The sequence below is a fragment of the Prionailurus viverrinus genome, chromosome B1 (assembly GCF_022837055.1).
Source record: "Prionailurus viverrinus isolate Anna chromosome B1, UM_Priviv_1.0, whole genome shotgun sequence".
In the NCBI taxonomy this organism is placed as follows: domain Eukaryota; kingdom Metazoa; phylum Chordata; class Mammalia; order Carnivora; family Felidae; genus Prionailurus; species Prionailurus viverrinus.
In genome coordinates this window covers 202,244,946-202,268,778 of record NC_062564.1, presented here as the reverse complement: position 1 = coordinate 202,268,778, position 23,833 = coordinate 202,244,946, and the positions used below count along the sequence as shown (strand labels likewise).

The 23,833-nt window shown below is 50.0% G+C and overlaps 1 protein-coding gene across 10 annotated transcripts in view; it reads right to left on the bottom strand.

Moving 5' to 3' along the window:
• The window catches only part of TBC1D14 (TBC1 domain family member 14), a 112,336-nt gene that overhangs the window by 33,989 nt on the left and 54,514 nt on the right, over nucleotides 1–23,833 (bottom strand). For 8 of the 10 annotated variants that reach the window (XM_047857075.1, XM_047857072.1, XM_047857073.1 and 5 more), the window contains one exon: nucleotides 1,140–1,258. In XM_047857075.1, coding sequence (XP_047713031.1) covers nucleotides 1,140–1,258 — 119 coding nt within the window. Of the gene's footprint in view, nucleotides 1–1,139; nucleotides 1,259–8,866; nucleotides 8,962–14,686; nucleotides 14,829–23,833 lie in introns of those variants that run through there. The other 2 variants (XM_047857081.1, XM_047857082.1) reach the window with 2 other exon arrangements.

Genomic DNA, 23,833 nt, shown 5'->3' with positions numbered 1-23,833 from the left:
CGCCCTGCTGCAGGAGGGCACGGTGCTGTCTCCTGGAGGCCACCGTTCTGGGAGCACTGCGGGAGCGGTGATCCTCAGTGGGCTCTTTCCACGTCTCTGTCCACCTTCCTAATCCGGCACCTCAGGGATTCTCTCCCCGTCCACGACATACCCACCAATTCCAAGGACCACGAGTTAACATCAGAAGACGCATTTCTTCTTTGGACTTTATCAGTTTTAAATTTCAGAATGGGCGGGGACCCAAGGGACCGCTGCTCTACAATCTCTCTTTCTCCCTCTTTTCACAGCCGAGGGATCTTTCTGTTCAAGCGCAGTGTTCTATGGAAGCTCGATACTGAAGCGAGGAGAGCTGCGGCCTGTACCTCCCTAAGGTCTCCAAGTGTGGTCTGTAAACCCGCCCTCAAAACCGATCTCATCCGTGCAGGGACACTAGAGGCCCAGAGAGAGGCGGGCCTGGTGAGATCGCTGCAGCCCGTGTGCTGCAGATCCCACAGAACCCAGCAGGCCAGTCCAGGACCTGTCCTACAGGACTGGGGCGCCCCTGCAACACCGCCTGTGAGCTACATACACTTCCCGGGGTTCTGGCAGTTACAAGCCGGTCCATAATTTACAATAGCTACTTAAGTATTTCTAAACGCTGAATTAAAATGAAAAACCACTTGAATGGAAAACCCGGAGTCAGAATTTCCGTGTTAAAGGACAGTTTTCCAGATAAGTTCTTTTATTATTATTATTATTATTATTATCAGAGAACACATGTCAATGTAGGAAATAAAGAGGAAATGAGCATTTCTAATATGAAATATGGCTTACTCTTCTCCCCTCTGGTGCCCCCAGCCCTTTTCTAGTGTAAACTGTACTTATCTACTAAAGCAAACATTCTAGAGAGTCTTTTAAGACTCACGCTGGTCTCGGGGCGCCTGGCTGGCTCAGTCGGTTGAGCGTCCGAATTCAGCTCAGGTCATGATCTCACCCGTTCCTGAGTTCAAGCCCCATGTCAGGCTCTGTGCTGACAGCCTAGAGCCTGCTTCAGATTCTGTGTCTGCCTGGCTCTCTGCCCCTCCCCTGCTCATGCTCTCTCTCAAAAGTAAGTAAACATGAAAAAAAAAAAAAGAAAGAAAGAAAAGAAAAAGACTCACGCTGGTCTGTCTTCCAGGATGAGTGCGGTGGTAGAAAGTGGCTCAAAATCAAGATTCTTCCTCACATTCTGCTTCGGAGAGGGCGGCTTGCTAGGTCGTCCAGCCTTGTCTTCATATTCCTGGGACAAAGAAACAAGGCATACCTGTGGGCCTGGCCAGCTCAGGTGTTATGACGCCCTTCCGAAGGCGAGAAAGCGGTTTTGTAATCAAGTCTTTCACGTGATTTTGAGGATAATGCACTGAAACCACTTCCTTTTCAGAAGGAAGAGCCACCCACTAAAGGGGTCCCACAGCCCCGTGGGGAGAACCGTGCCCCTCCCCCGCGCCGGTGGGGGAGCCGCCGAGGACCGCCATCCCAGCAGCCCCTTTAGAAGGGCCCACAAGAGGCGTATCTTCCGGCTTCTGAACAACGTCAAGTTTTACTGATGATTGCAGTGGCCGCTGGGAAGCTCAGAGCCAGAGCAACAGCCAATCCCGGCACCCATCTGATCCCCCCGGCTTCATCTCATATACCCACTCCCGACCGAAACCTCAAACCCACTTTCTTTTGTCTCATCTCATTTTATGTATTTTTGTTGGCTTTAAATCGCTTCTGCGATGGAAGAGGTTAAAAATTTTTTGCAGAAGATGAAAAAGCTGTTTCACTTTACATACATGGTTTTTTAACTGAAATCCAGGTGACACAATGTTATATTAGTTTAAGGTGTACAACGTACCAATTCCACAGACAACTCTGTGTTATGCTGTGCTCACCTCGCGTGCAGCTACCGCCTGTCCCCACACAGCACTAGGACAGGATCACTGACTCTATTCCCCGTGCTGCGCACTTTGTCCCCATGACTTACTCGATCCACAGCTGGAAGCCTGTATCTCCCTCTCCCCTGCACCCATTTTCCCACCCCCACCCCTCCCCTCTGGCCACCACCAGCGTGTCCTCTGTATTTACAGATGTTTCTGCTTGTTGTTTATTCATTTGTTTTGCTCTTCACATTCCACACATGAGTGAACTCATCTGGTATCTGTCTGACTCATTTCACTTAGCATAACACCCTAGGTCTATCCATGTTGTTGCAAATGCTGTTTCGTTTTCTTTTTTTAAAATTTTTTAAAATATTTATTTTTTGAGAGAGAGAGAGAGAGAGAGAGACAGAGTGCGAGTGGGGGAGGAACAGAGGGAGAGGGAGACACAGAATCCGAAGCAAGCTCCAGGCTCCAAGCTGTCAGCACAGAGCCTGACGCGGGGCTCGAACTCATGAACCGTGAAATCATGACCTAAGCCGAAGTCGGACGCTTAACCGACTGAGCCACCCAGGCGCCCCTGTTTCATTTTCTTAAAAGCAGAAACATAAAAAAATTCTTTAACATCTTTGTATGAAGCCATCACTGCAAGTTGTTACATAAATATTTGTGCCATGAACAGCCTCTCAACCCCTGGGTAACTAATCTGTCCCACGGACTGCAACCACAAAAGCTTAGTCACATCTGGTGACCCACATTCCAAATGCCCAAACAGGAGAGTTCAGGACAGTCAAGCAAGTTGGCACCAAGGAGTCCGGTTTCTGACATAGCGTGTGTGTGTGCGCGCGCGCACGCGCGTGGGTACCCTTAGCCCTCCACAGAACAGGAAAAAAAAAAAATAAAAAAAGAACCAATACTTTCTGATTGCCTATTATAGACGAGGCTCCCGGGACCCTCACTTAAGGGAAGACAATCTAATTGGTAAGACAGGACAAACAAATGAATAGTTAACCTAAGACTTAACACCCATTCCAGATAACAGAAGCAGTATCCCAAGTGGAACGCAATTAACTGCTAAATGAATTTTATTAACAGCTGCCAAGGAGGGTGTTACTGGTAAAATTATTTGGCAAAAGATTCTTCTCTCAGCTAGAGAAGCCTATAGAGGCTTCTAAAAAGTGGAGAGGAAAATGTCTTTCCTCAAACTACGTAAGCTATGAGAAGAGAGTGCACGGAGAAGCAGGTGGGTGGGGCTGTTCTGTACGTCTGGATGGACAAGATTAGATGACATCACTGTCTACTCTAACTTAAAATGGTTCCATGAAAATACTAAAACGACTTCTGCCTGCCCAGACCGAGAAAACAGACTCACTTTTTCATCGATTCCACATCTGATCACATGCGGTTTCGGGCACTCGGCTGCAATCTAACATGACGCCAGGCACTGGAAGCTTCAAATCTAGCACCTGGATGCCCAGATCTTGAGTTCCGTAGACAATCTACCAGAAGCTGTATGTTAAGAAAGATTCTGAGGCATGCTGCATTTTAACAAGAATTAGTAACGAATGCCCTGTAAGGTCCTATCTGGTCACCATGGTCTAGTGACCTATATGCCAAGGCCAAAAACGACAAGCCCCAAGTTAAATGTCCCAGAACGTGGACACCCGTTTCCATTTGCTGTATGTGCTTTACACACACTGTGTCACTTTATCTCGGTAACAATCTCTGTGGCAAGGCTCCCCCCCATTTTATAGATAGGGTTAACTGAGGCTCAAGGTGAAGTGACTTACCCCCAAACACGCAGCCGGCAAGGGGCTGGGGCTGGCCACTCCGCCACTCCGTGCCAGCCCAATCTCTTTTTGACTATACTTAAACCGGTGTGCAGCTTTAGAGGGAAAAGGCTACTTGGGTTAAGTGTGGCCTCTGGAGGCAGACAGGTACGGGAGCAAATTCACCACCAATACCCAGCCGTGGCTTCAGGCAGAACTTAGGATCCCTGAGCTTCGTGTCCACATGTGCAAAAAGGGAAACCGTACTGACCAGACAGCGCTAAGGAACAAGGAGGGGCTTGGTGCAGAGAAAGTTCTCGAGAAAGGGCAGCCCTGGTTGCTGAGTACCATCATCCTTAGCCTTGAAACAAGTGCATAATGCGCACGCATACGCACGCACGCGCGCGCGCGCGCACACACACACACACACACACACACACACACACCCCACCTCTAGGGTCAAGCAACCAAGTCTACAAACAGCACAGATACAAAAAGCAGTATCTGAATTAACCAAACGCCTTGATGCATAACCAAAAAATATCAGATCTCTTCAGTTAGCGCTCAGAAGCTCTTTACAGCAAGTGGAAACAGACGTTAATGAGCCAAACGCTTGGTGAGGATTTTGCACACCCAGTGAGCAGAACCTGGCCTTCACGCCAGCCCTCTGAGGAGCCGCCTCTGTCCCCAGGCCACAGAAGGGAAGGTGGAGACCCAGAGCCGTCAAGGACCAGCCCAGCCAGAGCAGAGGAGCTGGGGGTCAGAAGTCAAGCCTCTGGTTCTGCAGTCACACTTGCCACCACTCTCCGGAAATCAGGCGAGCCACTCACGGACATGATGCAGAAGTAATTTAATCATTCACATCCCGTCCAAACAAAGCCTCCAACCATGACAGCAACCTGTAATACCGAATTAAGGGCAGGTGCAGGGCCAACACTTTTCTGTTTTAGTCACATAGAGCACTGCATGATTAAAAAAAAAAAAAAAAATTGAAGAGGACTGTCCTGCCCATACTTGAAATCCCAGGGAAAGCCTTTCTAGAAGGATATAAATGGCGTCAGCAACGGTTTACAGGTCACATGCTACGCCCTGTTCCTCCAGAAGTTCACAGAGAGGTGTCTACAAGCAGCTCATTTTCCAAACGAGATGAACCGATTTGAGAAACTGAGGACTACTGCTCTTTTTTGCTGCCTGACCACCGCCACCGTGGGGCACATGCAAGGTCCCGAGAAGGGCCCGTCTCAGTGGGCTCCGCCTCAGGGCCCAGCGCCCCCATCTGGCCGAGGCTGGCATCTAAGGATGTGAAGGAGCAGACGCGCACACGGGCCAAGACGGGCCTGGCTCCCTCACAAATTGGTGTGATCCCAACAGACTCAGGAGGCACTGCCCAGGTACATTCTGTGACAGTCAGTAACATCCCAAGAATTCCTAAGTCCAAAGGACTTGCTCTGGATCTACCTGAGGATGTCCACCATTTAATTAAGAAGGCGGTTGCTGTCTGAAGGCGTCTCGAGAGGAACAAAAAGGATAAGGATGCTAAATTCCTACTCATTCTTTTTTGAAAAAATTTTAAGTGTTTTATTTATCTGAGAGAGAAAGAGAGAGAGAGAGAGAGAGAGAGAGAGAGCGAGCATGAGCAGGAGAGGGGTAGAGAGAGAGACACGGAATCCAAAGCAGGCTCCAGGCTCTGAGCTGTCAGCACAGAGGCCGACGCGGGGCTCGAACCCACGAACCGTGAGATCATGACCTGAGCTGAAGTCGGACGCTTAACCGACTGAGCCGCCCAGGCGCCCCTAAATCCCTACTCATTCTGACCAAGAGCCGTATTTACCGGTTGGCTCAATAATCGTTAAGACCTAGCAAGTCCTTCCTCCAGTTGGAAATATGAGTCACTCACAGCCTCTGCCCTCATGGCATAAATTTGTCTGCGCACTCGAGCAAATAAGATCATTGTTTAACTAGGAAAAAAGAGAGGACTATTCACTCTAAGGATCCTTCAGGGGGGGTGGGGGGGGAGGGCAGTGAATAAAACGTCCCTGGAAAAACAACTTTCAGCCATGAATGATCAGCGTTAGGGTCGGCACGTGATGGGGCAAGAGCTAGGTCTCTGGAAGCAAAAAGAGTGAGTTCGAAGCCTGGCTCTGACCTGAGGCGAGTCCTCTCTCTCCTCGCTCAGCCTGCTTCCTCACCTGTGAAAAGACATCAAGTGTGAAGGCTCCTGGGAGGAGGAGGTGAGATGAGGTCCGTTCAGTGGCTGCCACGAAGCACGAGCCCTTTCTTTGGGCCAGGCCCAGCCTCAGGCCAATTTACCATCATAAAGTCCCTTCCCTTCTTGGGACCCTTATGGGATCAAATTTTGATGAGCCTGCAGACTACGCAGTATAAATCACCTGTTCCAGCGACAGCTAGAGTGCAACGCCCTGCACGGCCCCAGCAGGAAATGAGAACAGAGTTCTTCAAAGTTCTGGTGACAAATCAGTTTGAGTGGTCATGGTAACATTTTTTTTCTTTCTTTCTTTTTTTTAAGTTTATTTATTTTGAGAATCCCAAGCAGGCTCTGTGCTATCAGTGCAGAGCCTGACACGGGGCTCACACTCACGAACTGTGAGATCATGACCTGAGCTAAAATCAAGAGTCGGGGGACGCCTAACCAACTGAGCCACCCAGGTGCCCCTGCAACATTTTCTTTCTTTTAAACCAAACGATAAAAAATACAGAATCCACACAGTAAGGACAGTTGGTTTCACTTCTATACCTAGTTATGCCAATGTGCAGTCTCAAACTGTCTAAGCCGGGGCAGGGGGGATGGTGGTGTCAGGTCAAAAAAGCTTACAAGCCACTAATTTGGAAGTCTCTGCCCTGAGTGGTTTACCATGCATCCTGCTGGGAAGACAAGACCGACACCAGCGAGAGCAGCAAACAGAACCTACTGCACTTAACCAGGGGCTGAGAGGTGGGTGTGGTCCGATGACCTAGCAAAGGGTCCAGAAAAATGTCAGGGCATCTGAGCAGGGCCTCAGCTCCACGCAGGGGCCATGAGCAAAACAGAGTCAGCAGGCAGGAGGAAGATGGAAAGGGACCTTATCTGCGAAGGAACTACAGGGGGCCCGGCACTCGAGGAGACCCAGGCCACAGCCCTGAAGGGCTGTGGGAGGGGCAGTAAGATGCTGGCACAGGCTACGAAACCAGGTAATGAAAAATGCCACGGGAGAGCAAGCCCGGAGGACAGGATGCCTACAGCTGGGGGAAATCAAGGAAAGCATCTCAGAAAGGGTCCGTATGAGTGGACAGAGGACCAGGGTGATTGGCCCGGAAGCCATGAGGGAGAGGCCTGCGACAGCACAGGCGGTGGCCAAGAGACACGCACGAGAGCTGGCTTATTCGTGGGGTAGGACGAGTGTGTTACGTGGGGAATGACGCCGAGGCAAAGCTGTGTTGCTTGAGGTTTTACAGTCTCAACAAGCCGCCTAGAGCTGCCTGGACAAGCCTCCCCGGAGAGGAGCTGCACTGGCACAGAGCCGGAAAGCAAACTGAGTGAGGCGTGGCGAGCCTGTGAGACGCATCCCATGGAAGGATCCCCATCATGGGTGTGATCTGAACGACGTGAAGGGCGAGAAGGGGGACACACTCCTAGGGCGTACAACCTGCCGTTAGGAAGGGAAAAAAAGATGACCTCAATAGGCATCTGTTTTAAGAGGACGAAGAAACGATCAAGCTTCTCTCTCGAATGATGAACAGGAAGTATTCCTGGCGGGACGGCAGGAGGGGCTGTCAACGCCACTTACAGCCCTGGGAAGAGTGCGGCCAGGAACGGAAGCCCCCGGCTGCCTGGAAATCTACACTTGCCGGAAGGACAACGGGCCATCAGGCCACACCTGCACTCCAGTCCTTGACTCAACTGTATAGGGTACCAAGATCAGCCTTCTCAAAGGACGACAGACGTGCTGGGGGTATGGCTCCAACAAAGCGTGGCGGGTCACCACACGTGGCACCCGTACGACTGACGTGAGCCAGTGTCGATGGCAGCACAGCCGCCACATCTGCAGCGCCGGGGACCCAGGCAGCCTGCAGGGGAAGCACCAGGAAGGAAGCAGGCTTGGGTCTCGACCAGCACCTCCTCAACTATCGCCACCGCAGCGTGACCTTGAGCGCATCCCTTCACGCTTCCAAGCCTGTTTCCTCGTCGATGGACTGAGAATGGGTTAACCTAAGGCACACAGGCACAGCAGGTACCCAGAAAATGGCAGGGAATTCTTACCTTGTCGTGTTACTAAAAACGACTCTTCTCGGCATCTCCCGCCAGGAGGGGTACTTAACAGGGCCGAAGGGAAAAGTGAAGGGCAGTGAAGTGCCTGGAAGGAACACTGCGCTGGTTTCACACTTTGCCATTTGTAACAAGCAGTTCTGGGGGGAGAGGGGCACGGCTTTGGAATCTGAGACGACACCGCTTTGGAATCTGAGACGACACCGCTTTGGTTTTGACATTTTTAGCGGGGAAGAGTGGCCTGTCCAGGTCTCACGAGTGCTCAGTCTGCCAGAGGGCAGTCCTGGTGACCACCGAGGCTTGACCTCACAGGAAGAAGGCCCCCTCAGAGCCTCCAGTCTACTCACCAGGCAGTACTTTCCCAAAGAGCAGTCGCCAAGTTACCGGAAACGGCACTCGGGAGAGCAACTCTCCGGAGCCCTCGGGAGAGCAACTCTCCGGAGCCGTTTCTAATTGTCGTGTCCCTTACAAAAGGTCTACAACACAAAAGTTAATCTGCGGTCTCGCGAATGAGCTGTGGGTTTCAACAAGATGCTGCAATCTGACCACCCTACTGGGACCCGGCGCAAGCAGGGTACGGGCTCATCTTCACACAAAGGCTTCCCCCAGGCTCACAGGCACAGGCCACTCTCGCCTCTGAGAGGGGAGCCCGGCCTGACCCGAATCCGAGAACAGGCTGCAATCTCATGGGGGGTGGTTAACAATCAGGAGGCGCCGACTCGCTCGCTCAGCCTCTCACTGCACCATTAAAACCGAGGCCTGTTAGAAAATCACGCGGAACCGCACACACAAAGAATGCAGGGAGGCGCGCGGGGCGCACGGCGGCCACTTGCAAGCCTCGGCTCGCTGGAGCAGTCGTGTGCAACACACACGCACGCACCGGGCGCACCCACGCAGGCGCCCCGGCCGGTGACCGGCGGTGGCCCTCGGGGGGGGGGGGGGGCGGCCCCACTCACCATGAACGCCGCGGGGCTCAGGGGCGCGCGGCCGGCGGCTCCATGCCCGGGCGGGCTCCGGCGGCCGGCTCCGGGGACCTCGGGCGGCGGCTCGGCAGGCGGGGGCGGGGGCGGCAGGCCGCGCAGTCGCGCGCAGATGCCGCGCTGCCGATCGCGCGCTCCGTCTCGGCGCGTCAGGCCTGGCGCGCGGACGCGGGGAGGCGGGGAGCCGAGAGCGGTGTGGGCGGCGGGGCGGCTCCCGTGTCCCGGGTCCCCCGGTCCCGAGTCCCCCGGTCCCGACCCCTCCGTCCCGCCGCGGCTCCCCGCGCCCGCTGGAGCCGACGCAGGCCGACACGAAGGGGTGGGCGACGCGGCATCTCAGCGCAGCAACATCATGCTGGGAAATGGGACACTCTTAAAAGGAGGCAGCACAACACCGAGCACAGGGCAAAGCTCTGCTCTGTAAGGTTTTTTAAAATAAAAAAATGTGCATTACCAAAAGGAACTATGTAAAATACCTACACTACTAACCTCTGGGTCGTGGGCTTATGATGAGCAATTTTTATTCTCTACACCGTTGCTCATTTTTTTTTTCTGCAATAAGATTAGCTCAATCCGAAGGTCAGGGTACACACCCAAACACATCCTGATAGCAATCTGACCAACGACTGCTTCTGGGGGATTGGCTGGGAAGGGGCATTAGAATCTGTGCGGGGTGTCAGAAATGGCATCTTTACATGCACTCATCAAAACTAACTGGAGAGCACCCTTCAGATGAGAGCATCCCACTGCTTATAAATTATACCTCAATTTACAAAAATCTTTAAAATCTGCATGGGGTCAAACGTTATTTCTGGTCAGCCCATGGGTCCAATGTCCAAGGGCTGAACAAATTCGGTCTGAGACCATGCAAGACTCCTCTGTGATGGAAATTCACAAGTCCCCAGACTATGAGTACCAGGCTTTCCCAGGCTGATTTTCTGGATAACCGCATTCCCAAACTGCCACCAGAAACTTCTTCACTCAGAAAGAAGTCCATGATATCCACGAGGCCACACTCAGAACGACAAGGCAATGAGGAGGAACAGGAGAATACATGGAGAGATGAGTTTGCATAAGTCATTGGCAGGTGCAGCCATTTTGGGAAAGCGTCTGGCGGTTTCTTACACCGTTGGATGTGTACCTACCGCACTCCTGGGGACCTGCCCAAGGCAAAGAAAACAGGCGTCCAGAGAGAGACTTGAGGCAAATCTTCACAACGTGAGCACACGTTAACTGAGCATGGGGATGGAGAGGAAGGAGCCGTGGACACAGGCTACGATGCAGGCAAACCCCAGAGCGGGACAGAGTGGAAGAAGCCACGCAAAGGCTAATCTGCACGATCCATTTCTATGACATTTCTTTACAAGGCAAATCTCTAGACGGAAGGCAAGTTAGTGTCTGCCTGGAGCTGGAGGGGGGGAGTAGAGACCCACTGCCAACAGGAACTTCATCCAGTGAGGAAAATACCCGAATACTGGATTGCACTGGGAGTTGCACAACTGCATAAACTTAGTAAAAAATCACTCAGTACGCACAATGAGGAATTTTATGGAATTATACTTAGGCAAAGCGGTTTTCAAAAAGTAATAGGATAAACGGGGAGAGGTTGATTTCGGATACAAGGACTGCGGGGCACCTGGGTGGCTGAGTCAGTTAAGCAGCTGACTTTGGCTCGGGTCACGATCTGGAGTTTGAGCCCTGTGTCGGGCTGTCTGCTGTCAGCAGAGACTGGGATCCTCTGTCCCTCTCTCTCTCTCTCTCTCTGCCCCTCCTCAACTCACACTGGCTGTCTCTCCCTCTAAAATAAATAATAAACATTAAAAAAAAGGATTAGGGAAAGCCTTAAGAGAAATTAGTCAAAATTTGGAAGACAAAGCCCTGGGGGGGTGGGGTATACCTTCCATTCATACTTGGGCATTGTTAACATACCTGCCTGGAGATGATTCAGTTTTCCAGGAGACTATGCCTGTGCTTTTTATTACTTTATCAGAGCCCAGAAAATGTGAAGTGACATATGAACTGGTAGATTTATGTCCAATGGAAAAAACAACTCAGAAGGTTTTGTTTTCTTGCCCCTACCAGTCTGTTGGTTTAAATCTAACCTAACAATCTTATTTTAATTCTTTTATTTTTATGCCGATAAACACCTAGTTCTTCAAATGCCTTTAGAATCAATTTTGCCATCTCACTCATCTCCATGTGTTCAACGCATCTTTGACCCATAGTCATTAAAAAAAAAAAAAAAAAAGATAAATGCCCGGAAAAACTGGCAGAATTACTGTTTTATACCAAGAGAATCACAGGACAAATAACTAACGGCAACATACAAGCCTCACGGGATGCCGGTTCATGAAGAACAGGCTGGTGCAGCTGGGTCTGCTCATGAACGTGGTCACGGTCCAGTGGAATGACTGATCACTCTTGCAGGTGCGGTGACAGCTCACAGTTACGTAGGCGCACGTCTTTACTCTGAAGATCTGTACGCTGACGTAGTTAGGGGTTAGATGACACGGTATCTGCAACTTACTTTCAAATGATTCCATTTTTTTAAATGTTTATTCATTTTTGATAGAGAGAGCCAGGAAGGGGCAGAGAGAGGGAGACACAGAATCCGAAGCAGGCTCCAGGCTCCGAGCTGTCAGCACAGAGCCCGACGCGGGGCTCGAACTCACAGACCGCGGGATCGTAACCTGAGCTGAAGTCAGTGCTTAACTGATTGAGCTACCCAGGGACCCTCAAATGATTCCATTTTTAAAAAATAGAGGCACAATAAAATGAATGTGATACGGGTGTTTACTAAATTGTTCCTGGAACCCTTCCGTAGATGCAAAGTTTTTATTCACAGGACAGACACGAGGGACAGATGGCTGGTGACACATCCTTCAGGTCCTGTCATAAGTAGCCACCCCCATGGAAGCACCCCTGCCCTGCCCACCTGAGCTAGACCAAGGCCCCATCATTCTCTCCTAACACAGCACTAATCACACTCATAAGTACATGACTGTTTGATTGAGATTTATTTCCCTCAAGGGACCATGAAACCTCTGAGACTGGGGATTCTGGTAGTCTTTTCGCCACTGAAGGCTAACAAAGTACACAGCACAGTGGAGACACCCAGCAGCTGTGAAGCCATTTTCCCTCCCTCCCTCCCTCCCTTCCATCCATGCATCCATCCATCCACCTATCCTTCCTTCCTTCCATCCATCCACCTATCCTTCCATCCATCCTTCCTTCCATCCATTCATCCATCCTTCCATCTTCCTTTCTTCCTTCCTCCCACCCATCCACCCATCCACCCATCCACCCATCCACCCAGCACTAATGGTGCTTGGCCCCAGGAACAAAGACGCACAAAGTCCCTGCCCTCGCCTCACTCATAGACCAGCGAGCAGACAACCGGTATACTGCAGGAGAACTCGAGAAGCCTCCAAGATTCCCAAGAGCCCCAGGAGGCAGCTGAGTGGCCTGTGGGGTTGCTGCTGGCTTTCAGTTCCTGGAGCCAAAGAGGGCTAACGTGGTAAAGCTCCGTTCTCACACACACAGTAGTGGGTCCTCGGCCTCCCCCGGCTTCCTACCGACACCTAGAGCCACATCCACTGAAAGTCATACAACCTGAGCCCACAGTCTCACCAAATTCAAATATGACAGAGATATGTGTTAAGCGTGCGTTAAATATGCATTCAGATATGCTTACCCAAACACATTGCTTATCTCTTCTGCCAGATTGTAGCCTGCAAGTTACTTTAAGAAGGTTCTATCACGTTATTTTAGAATTGAGGACCACTTACAAAGTTTTAACTACATGTCATAGCACGTGATAACAAGTTGACTTTACTAAATTTTGAAACGTAAAGCAAAAATCAGAAGTTAAAAGAGCCTTCTCTCCATCTCAGCATGGCTTTAAAGCCCACATCCACCTGTAAAGAACTCCTCCTCCTGAAGTCTTCTGAGTTAACCAGAGCTCATTCCCAGGCTTCCTGCGTGTCTACCGGCACAGTGGATTTGCTTCTTTGATTCATCTGTAACATCGTTGTCTTTACCCTTTGCGGTCAAGGAGGTCAGACTGATTCACTCGTTCAGGGCCACACCCCAGCAGGCAGGCCGGCAAACTTGCTCCAGACCACTACATCTCCCGGGGATGGAAAGGTCACCGAAGGAACAACCTCCCGATCCTGGGGACTGGTGAAGTAAATCGCGCTACACAGAAGACCAGTACTTAAGGGGTAAGAATGAGATCGTGAAAGAATATTTAAGACCATGGGAAAATGCTTACGTTGTCATAAAAACAGCAAGAAAAACAGCTCCACGGTGGAGTGTTTCGGAATCTGGATGCTCATTCATCCATTTAACAAATATGTATTAACTACCCACTAAAGCTTGGCGCCGTGCCAGGCCCTGGAGATAGAGCAATCGTTGAGCCTAGGCCTTGCTCTCGTGAGCTTCTGGTCTAGCAGGGGTTGAGAAGCAAGCAGTGAAGAAACAAACGAGCAAGAACGTAGCATGGGGTAGAGTGCTGCACAGAAAATACCAGAGTCCTGTGACGGTGATGACCGACGGCATTCTGGGTGGTCAGACGGGGGGGGGGGGGGGGTGCAGGGGGCAGGGAAGATGGCCCAGAACACCACCTTGGAGGGGGCACTGGGCCGAGACCCGGTGCGTCTCATTCAGTCCTAGCAATCCCACAAGGCAGGGACGGTGCTAGGCTGAATGGTGGCCCCCATGTGTGCCCGTGTTGGAATCCCCAGCACCTGTCAACGGCAGAAGGTGCTTTGCAGATGGGATTACGGTTATGGACCTTGAGACGGCAGAGATGATCCTGGATTATCTGGGTGGGCCCAAAATAACCACAGGTATCCTTAAACGATGGACACAGGGAGGCATGACTGGAAGGGAGGCCACACGTCCACGGAGACAGCCGCAGGCCAAAGAACGCCCGCGGCCTCTAGAAGCTGGAAGGTAAAGAACAGACTCCCCCCCCCCCCCCCCCCGGAGCCTCTAGAAAGACCGACCTGGCCAACACCTTGATTTTAGCCCAGAAAACTCATCTCACGCTTCTGACCTCCCAAGCTGTAGGGGAATACGCGTGTGCTGTGGTCAGCGTGTGCACTGTGTTACAGCGGCCCCACGACACAGGCAAGGCCAGCGTCACCTCCCCTGCCTCTCTGTCCCCAGACACGGCACCTGAGGCTCCGAGTGGCCTCCTCGGGTGAGAGGCACGTGGCAGGTGGCAGGGCAGATCCGAACTCAGGCAGTCTGACTCCACAGCCCCTTACTGCCAACTTCTCTGACGTGCTGCCTCTCAACTAAGATTTCAGTTTCCTACCACAGCGCTCCCTTCACAGGGCTGAGGTCACACTGACCGTCAGACGCCGGCATGAGCCCAAGGAACAAAGGCAGCGCTTGCCTATTGCTTCCGGGAATACCAAGGGGTAGTTTCTAGTGCCAACGTGAAGGTCCCATCCAAAGTGCTTCCACACTGACGAGTAACACTGTGAGCTCAAGTTAGACAAGTCTCTTACAGGAAGGTTTGAAACAGCCTTACTCTCAGGGTGCCTGGGTGGCTCAGTGTGTTAAGCAGCCGACCTCGGCTCAGGTCATGATCTTGCAGTCGGTGGGTGCCAGTCCCCATCGGGCTCTGCGCTGACAGCTCAGAGCCCGGAGCCTGCTTCGGATTCTGTGTCTCCCAATCTCTGCTCCCCCGACCCCCCACTCCTGCTCTGTCTCTCTGTCTCTCTGTCAAAATTAAATAAGCACTGGAGAAAACTTTTAAAGAAAAAAAAAAAAAAAGAACAGCCTTACTGTCCTCCAATCTGAGGTTTGTTGGAGTCCTCTGCAGTCGTCTGTGAAGGAGCACAGAGAATGCCGCCTGCAAACATGCCACTTTGGCACACGGACGATCATGAATTAAAGTCTCTCAGAAGCAGCAAGGACACCGTGGCCCTGCCTGGCCCCCTGAAAGCAGGAAATGAGTCTCCTGTGTGAGAGGCACCCTCCCTGCACCAGGAGGACAGACGTTTGCCTTATCACCAGAGACGGGGAATTTAGGGCCGACAGGGCTGTAAAAACAAACCTTACTCCTTTTCACTAACTTTCGGCCCCAAGTCCAAACCCCCCCTCGTCTCGTCAATTCTTCACAGTTTTCTTGCCTCTCTGCCTAAAAGGTATAAAAGCTACCTGCTTTGGTCACTTCTTGGAGTCCCCCGTACGGACAACATTAGTTTTTCTCCTGTTCATCTGTCTTATGTCTATTTAATTACTAGACCAGAAAGAGCACCCAGAAGGGAAGAAGGGAAGATGTTTTCCGCCCCTGCACCTGCTGATTCTGCCTCCTCAGGCCCACTGGCAGCATAAGACAAGCCAGCCAGACCTGGAAAAGGCCAGAGGAAGGCTCTCCCATGCTGCTCTGACAGTACAACAAACCACCTCAGTCTTCCCCTGGGGATTAGGTCAGTGGGAAGAGGAGTGCCCTTTCGGCTGCCACTGTCTTTGTGTCAACACCCTAAACTGCCCAGAGAAGGGCAGGAGCATTTGAAAGTTCCCAAGGGCCACCCCTCCGGGTCTTCCTAGGAAGCCGCCTCCGTTCGGCCAGGACCACGAAACGCGTTCAGGTCACACACACACACAGGCCACCAGACTGCAGACGCCACCGCCAGAGCCCAGGGTCAGTGGGACACTGGCTTCAGGACGCGGGCGGTGCTCTCTGACAAAGCACAGCCTACTGTGCCTTTGAGTTACTTGCTCGGATTTCCTGAGTAGCTGGGGTGTGCGCACCAGCGAGAATTTGCACAGCTCGCACGGCCTGTGACTCTGTGATAACCGTATCGATGTGGGTGACATCTGTTTGCAGGTGGTCTGGCTCAGAGGAAGGCCTGGGAGGGCGGGCACTAAACTGTCAGGCCCTCGCCACGAGAGACTGTGACGTCTACCATCTGGGTATTTTTTTCATGAGTTATTTTTATAATTTGAAAAAATACTTTTAAAGCCACTTTGGATGGAATCCGAGGCTTTTGCCACTCGCAATTTCCAAGCCACAGGGACCACCTGCAGCAAAGTGTTTTTCTGTTGTTTTGTTTTTTCACTTTACCCACCCACCAGAGTGAAGGTGCGGCCATGAGGGAGGGCCGGAACAGGAGAAGCCACTGACCTTTACTGAGCCCCCACTGGACGCCATCGGCGTCCCCACGCTCATCCTACTCGACCCTCACAAGCATGGGCAAGGTGGGCATTATCTCTGCAGACGAGGAAAAGGCGAAGTCGCTGGCCCAACGCCACAAAACTGACTGTGAACGACAGGACCAAGACCAGAGGCGGGGCCCTCCGATCCCAATCAGAGTCCTCTGGGGAGGGGGGGGGGGGCGGGGAGGGGCGCCTTCCCAAACCCCAGACCTCTGACTCCTGCACTGTCGGAGGCCCCAGTGGAGATCTACGGAGAACTAACACACGCAGCCCCTACTCCCGAACCCCCCCTCTCTTCCTGGAGCCACAGAGCAGGAGACCGACGGGGAACTTACCACTTGCACATTAGGAAAAATAAGCAAACCTTAAGAGGCACTATTCACCGGAATTTCAGTTTACGTTGTTCAAAGGCACATACTTCTCAGAATGAAGTGACCATCGCCACAATAGATGGGAGACCATCCATCCACGGAATAAAAACAAAGTGCAAAGTAACCGACCACACTGCCATTTCCCCCGTAGAAACTTCGCAACTCTCCCTTTTTTGCTTCTTGTCCAGAAAGGCATCATGTACAAGTTTGATAAAGAATTAACCTGCTGCTGACTTCGGCTCATGTCGTGATCTCACAGTTCATGGCTTCGAGCCCCGCATCGGGCTCTGTGCTGACAGCTTGGAGCCTGGGACTGCTTCGGATTCTGTGTCTCCCTCTCTCCGCTCCTCCCCAACTCACACTGTCTGTCTGTCTGTCTGTCTGTCTGTCTGTCTCTCTCTCTCTCTCTCTCTCAAAAATAAATAAAGCTTAAAAAATTAAAAAAAAAAAAACTAACATGCTGCTTCTCTAAAACCCATATTAGAGGAACTGGACACTGAGACTCACCCTCCACAAAAAGTCGCTGTTGCACACAAACATTACATCCAGCACTTCAGCAAGCCCAAACTCCCGATCAGGTGCAGCTTCCTGCATGAGATTCCTTAACGTTTAACGTATCCCTCTTTGCTCTGGCCACTAGGAAGCTCAATGTCAAATGTGTACTTTGCCTCTAACAGTTACATGAGAACTTGTAGGTTGTATTTTGGGATATCCACTTACCTTTGGCTTCCTCTTGCTATCCTTTGACCAAAATTCCTCAAATTTTTTTTCTATCATTCTTTGCACATTTAAAAATTTTTTTTCAAGCCGACATGCACATAAAACAAAATTCAAAAGGTATGAAAAGAGATGCAGAGGGGCGCCTGGGTGGCTCAGTCGGTTGAGCATCAGACTTCAGCTCAGGTCATGATCTCGCGGTCCATGAGTTCGAGCCCTACATCGGGCTCTGTGCTGACAGCCTGGAGCCTGCTTCGAATTTTGTGTCTCCCTCTTTCTCTGCCCCTCCCCCACTCATGCTCTGTCTCTATCAAAAAATGAATAAATGTTAAAAATAAATAAAAATAAACTTAAAAAAAGATGCAGAGAAAATAGGTCACCCTCTTCCCTGTCTCCCACATACACAGTCAGTTCATTCCCCGCTCCATAACAATTTTATCGTGACCAGTTTTGTAAGTATCCTACCAGATACAGACTGTGCATTTACAAAGATACGCAAATACCTTCATACATATAGAGCACGCTGATATAACGGTTTTTCACTTAGCTTCTTACGATCTGCACTTTACGTCACTTAGAGATTTAACCGACCCCCTACTGCCAGGCATTTAGATTGACTGCTTCCAATCTTTTGTGCTGCCATCCAAACCCTTATACAACCAACATTTTACTCACGTACTGATTTATTTCTAGGATAAATCCCTAGAAATGGAAACATGGGTCAAAGGTGCCCTGGCTGATTCATTCATCGTTAGTTTTATTTTTAAAATCAACATACAGGGGCGCCTGGGTGGCGCAGTCGGTTAAGCGTCCGACTTCAGCCAGGTCACGATCTCACGGTCCGTGAGTTCGAGCCCCGCGTCGGGCTCTGGGCTGATGGCTCAGAGCCTGGAGCCTGTTTCCGATTCTGTGTCTCCCTCTCTCTCTGCCCCTCCCCCGTTCATGCTCTGTCTCTCTGTGTCCCAAAAATAAATAAAAAAACATTGAAAAAAAAAATTAAAATCAACATACAGTTAGTTAGCTTTTTTGATGTATACAGTTCTATCAATTTTTTAAAGTTGATTTATTTATTTGGGGGGGGGGGCAGAAAGAGAGGGAGAGAGAATCCCAAGCAGGCTCTGAGCTCTGCACTGAGCCCGGCACAGAGTTCGATCCCAAGACCGTGAGATCATAACCCGAGCCAATGTCGAGTCAGATGCTTAACCGACGGAGCCACCCAGGCACCCCTTACAGCTCTATCAGTTTCAAGACGTGACATCTTCCAGCCACCACTGCCACAACCGAAATGCAGAACCATTCCATTAACCCCAAAACCTTCTCCCTGCTCCTCCCTGGTAGTCATCCCCTATGCCATCCCTGGCACTAAGCTTTTATGTTTGTCACACCTGGAGTCCTACAGCACGTAAACTTTTGAGACTAAATTCCTACACTCAGATAATACTCCTGACATTCCCCCAAGACTGTTGGCACAGTAGATTACACCGACTGATTTTTTTTTTTAGCGTGTTTATTTCTTTACTTTTGAGAGAGAGAGAGAGAGAGAGAGAGAGACTGCGCGCACGTGCGCTCGAGCATGAGCAAGGGAAGGGCAGAGAGAAGGAGACAGAGAATCCGAAGCAGGCTCCAGGCTCTGAGCTGTCAGCACAGAACCCGTCGCGGGGCCTGAACCCACAAACAGTGAGATCACGACCCGAGCCGAAGTCAGAGGCTTGACCGACTGAGCCACCAGGCGCCACACGGCGGCTGATTTTCAAATGCTAAACCAGCCCTGCATTCCTGGCACAAATGCTGCTTACGTGTATTGCCCTTTTTTTTTTTTAAAGTCTTAGCGAATGCAACGTGCTAATGCTATGTTGAGGATTACGTGTGTCTGCATGAGGGATACTGGTCACCAATTCGCTTTTTTTTGTACTGCACTTGTCTGGTTTTGGTATCAGGGTAATACTAGCCTCATAAACGGGAGTCAGGAGGTAGTCTCTCTAAAATCGGTGTTATTTTTCTTTAAATATCGGTAGAATTCACCGATGAAACTCTCTGGGCTTGGAGATTTCTTGTTTAGAAGGTTTTTCACTACAATTTCCATTTCTTTAATAATCAGGGGATGATTCAGGTCATCTATTCATCCTAGATGAGTTTTGGCAATTTGTGATTTTCAAAGAAATGGCCCATTTCATCTAAGTTACCAAGTTTATGAGTGTGGAATCATCCATGCATTCTCATTATCGTTTTAATCTCTGCAAGGGAGGGTCTGTAGTCATGTCCCCTTTCTCACTTGTTGTGGTGATTTGCTTCACCTGTCAATTTTATCAGTTTGATCAATTTTGTTCATCATTTCAAAGAACCTGCTTTTGGTTTCACTATTATTTTTTGGTTTTCGATTTCACTGATTTCTATTCTTATGTTTATTACTTCCTCCCTTTTGCTTGCCTTGAGTTTATTTGCTCCTTTTATGGTTTTTAAAGTAGAAAATCAGATTACTGATGAGAGAAGTTTCTTCTTTTCTAATAAGCGTTTTAGTGCTATAAATTTCCCTCTAAGCATCATATCCCACAAAGTTTTAGATGTTCTATTTTCGTTCAAAACATTTCCTTTTTTTTTTATTTCTTCTTCTAACTCTTTGTGACTTCCTCATTGTCCCATGATTTGTTTAGGTGTGTTTCTTATTTAATTTCCAAGCTTTTGGGAAGGTTCTTGCTATCTGTGTGTCACTGCTTTACGATCTGATTCCACTGTGGTTAGAGAACACATTTTGTATAACTGTAATCCTTTCAGATTTATGGTTTCTTTTTCAACCCAGGTTACGGTCTCTCTTGGTGAATGTCGTGTGCACGCTTGTCAAAAATGTGCGCTGTGCTCTCACGGGGGGCTGGCGTGTTCAACAAACGTCGGTCAGTCCTTCAGTGTCCTGGCTGATTGTCTCAACGGCCTATCAATCACTGTCTAGACAGGAGGGTCGACGTGCCAGTAACGACGGAGGATTTGTGCACCTGTCTCAGATCTGCCTGTCTCTGCATCACGCATTCTGCAGCTGCCGCCGGTGCACACACGTTCGGAATCATTCTGTCTTCACTGGGGAACGTCCTGCCTGGTCGCTGGGAACCTTCTTTGCTCTGAAGTGTACTTTTTCTATCTACTCCGTCTTCGTTAGTCTATCTACTCCGTCTTCGTTCTGATTAGTGTTTTCACGGTATACCTTTCCCATCCATTCAGTTTAGCCTACATATTTTATATTTGAAGTGACTTTCCCGTGGGCAACACATATTTGGGTCCTTTTCATTTTTTTTCATCCGTCCAGACAACCTGTCAGGATTGGGGATTCAGACATACAACTGGTGCATTCAAACCATTTATAGGAACATGATGACTGACATGCTTCCGTTTATCATCTTATCTAGATTTTTCCTACCTCTATTTCCTCTTTCCTGCCTTGATTTCATTTTTTAAACTCTTTTTAGAACTCCATTTTCATTTATGGTGTTTTTAACTCTCTGTATAGCTTGGTGGTTGATCTAGGGATTATCATGCATGTCTCATTTTTTACAATCTCACCACCGTATCTACAGACACTGAAAACCCAGACAAAATTAGAGTTCTTGCTCTCACGCAAACACATTTCAAAGAGCTCACTAGGAGAACGGCGGTCTATCGCGCCTACCTGGACCCCCACATCCAGCTCTTCTTCTGAACGTTCCAAGGGAGGTTCCAAGTCCCCTTCCGGTGCAATGACCCTCCCATCTGAGAAACTTCCTGTAGCAATTCACTTAGATGTGCCGGCAACAAACCCCCTACTTTGCCTTCATCTGCTTTATCCCACCCTCATTCCCGCAGGGTATTTGTGCCCAGGATGGGATTTGGGACTGATGTGGCTCTTCTTCTCCGCTACTACATTTCCTCTGGCTGCTTGTAAGACTTTTTTATCTTTTTTTTTTCTTTAATATTTATTTATTTTGAGAGAGAGAGACAGAGAGCGTGAGCACAGAATGGGCAGAGAGGAAGGGAGACACAGACTCCGAAGCAGGCTCCGGGCTCTGAGCCGTCAGCCCAGAGCCCGACGCGGGGCTCGAACTCACGGACCGCGGGATCGTGACCTGAGCCGAAGTCGGACGCTCAACCGACTGAGCCACCCAGGCGCCCCCAGACTTTTTGTCTTTATTTTTCAGCAATTTGGTTACGACATGCCTGGGCACGGGCTTCCGTGGCTTTCTCCTGTCTGGAGTTCACCGAACCCCCCCTCTCCCCAAATCTGTAGGTTTATCTCTTTTGCCAGATTTAGGACACCCTAAGCCATTATTTAGTCCAAAATTTTTCTCTGCACCCCATGTTTCTCCTCTCCTTCTGAAACACCAACAGCACAAAGGTTAGAGCTTTTAGTACCACCCCACGTGCCTCTAAGACTCTCTTCTTTTCCCCCTTTTTCCTCTGTACTGTTCAGATGGAATCAAGTCTGTGGATCTATCTCAGCGTTTACTCCTCTTTCCTTTACTACCTTCATCCTGCTACTGAGCCTATCCAGTTAGTTCATTTCAGTTCCTGTATTTTTCATTCAAAAGTTCTACACAGTTCCTCCTTCTATTTTCAAATTCTTTACTGATACTTTCTACCTTCCTATTTCAAGAATGTTCCCCTCTTATTGATTGATTGATTGATTGATTGATTGGAGTATTTTCACAATGGCTGCTTTAAAGTCTTTGCTGGATAATCCCAACAAGTGTGCTACCTTGGCAGTAATGTGTATTAACTGTCTTTCCAAAGGGAGAGCAGATTTTCCTAGTTGTTGATATGCTGAGGACGTCGGAATGGCATTCTAGACATCTTGACTATTGCATTACAAGACTCTGGGTCTTGTCCAAACCCTCTGGAGAATGTTCGTATTTCTGTTTTAATAGGCAGTTGACCTGGTTGGATTCCACTCCCACATTCCAACCGGATCCAGAGTCAGCTGACTTGCCAAAGCCTTTCCAGCGCCTGCTGGCTATACCCCACACGTGCACCGCCCAGTGGCCAGTGTGGGACCTGTGTGCTGGTCTATTCCAAAGTCCAGTTCTCAAAGTCCACAGTTGCCAGGTAGAGTCGGATCCATGCATCTACAACTTGGGGGTCAGCCCAGGAGTTCGTAACCACCTCAAAGGTCACTTTCCCGAACTCCTCCTCTCTACGATGTCCCTAGAACTTGCTAATTCCCCGGGTGGCCCCTTTTCTGGGTTCTCTAACCACACACCTCCCACATCTGTGTGCACCTTGGGCCAAGGGTAGGAGGAGAGAGAACAGGGCATCAGGGGTTTGCCCCACCTCCTGGGAACAGTTTCCTGTAATCAGGTTCCCTTACTGAGAGTTTCAGGCGCCTGCCGGCCAGTTTCTACTGCCAAGAAACTGAGTGGGGGATGGGATGTGAGCAAGCAGAGAAAAGGAAAAAATGAAAAGTAGGGTCTCTGCACTCTGAGTGTTAGAGTACCCACTCCTCATCCAGAACTAGACAGCCTTTCTTAGTGCTCTCTCTGTCCACATTAACACTCGTCTCTGGGTTTTAGGATACCTCGAGTTCAGGGTGGGGAATCTCCGAGGGGGGAAAATCAATCTCAGCGGGGGTAAAGTCAATCAATTCAGCAGTACTGTGAATTGTGGCCCTCTTCCCCGATCCACCTGCCACGGTTTACTTTTCAGAATGCTGAAAAGGCTGCTCTATGTATATGTTCAAGTTTCATAGCTGCATTCGTCAGAAGAGACAGGTTAGAGCACACTTCCTCCGTACGCAGAACTGAGACCTGCTCATGTTTGCAAACTGCCTCGAACCTACTTTCCAAGGGCATAAGGGATGCTGCAAATGAAGGAGGTTTTCTCACTGTCGTTTTAGACTGATCTGTAGGCCCATCACCCGTCACCTGCACGGACCATCCAGCCTTATCTTCTCTGCAGTTTGGGATGATATAGGTTTTTCTGACTACCCAGACTTCACAGAACCCAGAGGAGAGGAGAAGGGATATCACTTTAAGCCGTTCTGGATCTGCCTTCTTCTGGGATTCTCTCTTTAACATCTAAGAGCTGACTTGAAATTCCAGAAGGCCATCCAAGATGTTCCAGGTGATACAAGCCCGAATACGTGTATGCTTCTTTGCTCACAAGACATCTTTTATCCAGGACGCTAAAGCCCACACACCGTACCCCTCACTGTAATCCCTGCCTGTCAGTAGCTGCCTCGGAGCCCAGACAGGACATTTCCCGACAATGGTGCCGATGCCTCAAGTCTGTATACCCACTGTTACGTCTAAAAGACTCACAAACTTTGCTCTAAAGCGTCCCCAGATGTGTGCAGTCCCCATTTCCAACAGCTCAAGCAACTGGGGGACAGTAGAGCACATCCGTGTCGCACCAGGCTGACTGCACCAGATCATCTGAACCCCCAGCAGGTCACAGCCCTCAAAGCCGGCCGCGCCAACAGAGCGCCAACATCAGCAAAACGGCAGTCAGACGGGAGGAGGGGTGAGAGGAGAGAGAGGAGAGAGGTCAAGAACAACTGTCAAGTTTAGACCTGAAAAAGAAGGCGAAGTCTATCATTTTCCAAAATGGGGCAAGATGCAAGGAGAAGAGGCCCAACAAGACAGGAAACAGAAAGAGTATAGCCCGGACTTGTTAGCCAGGTGGCTGTCAGACATCCAGTGGAGCACCCAGCAGGCAGCTAGACGCG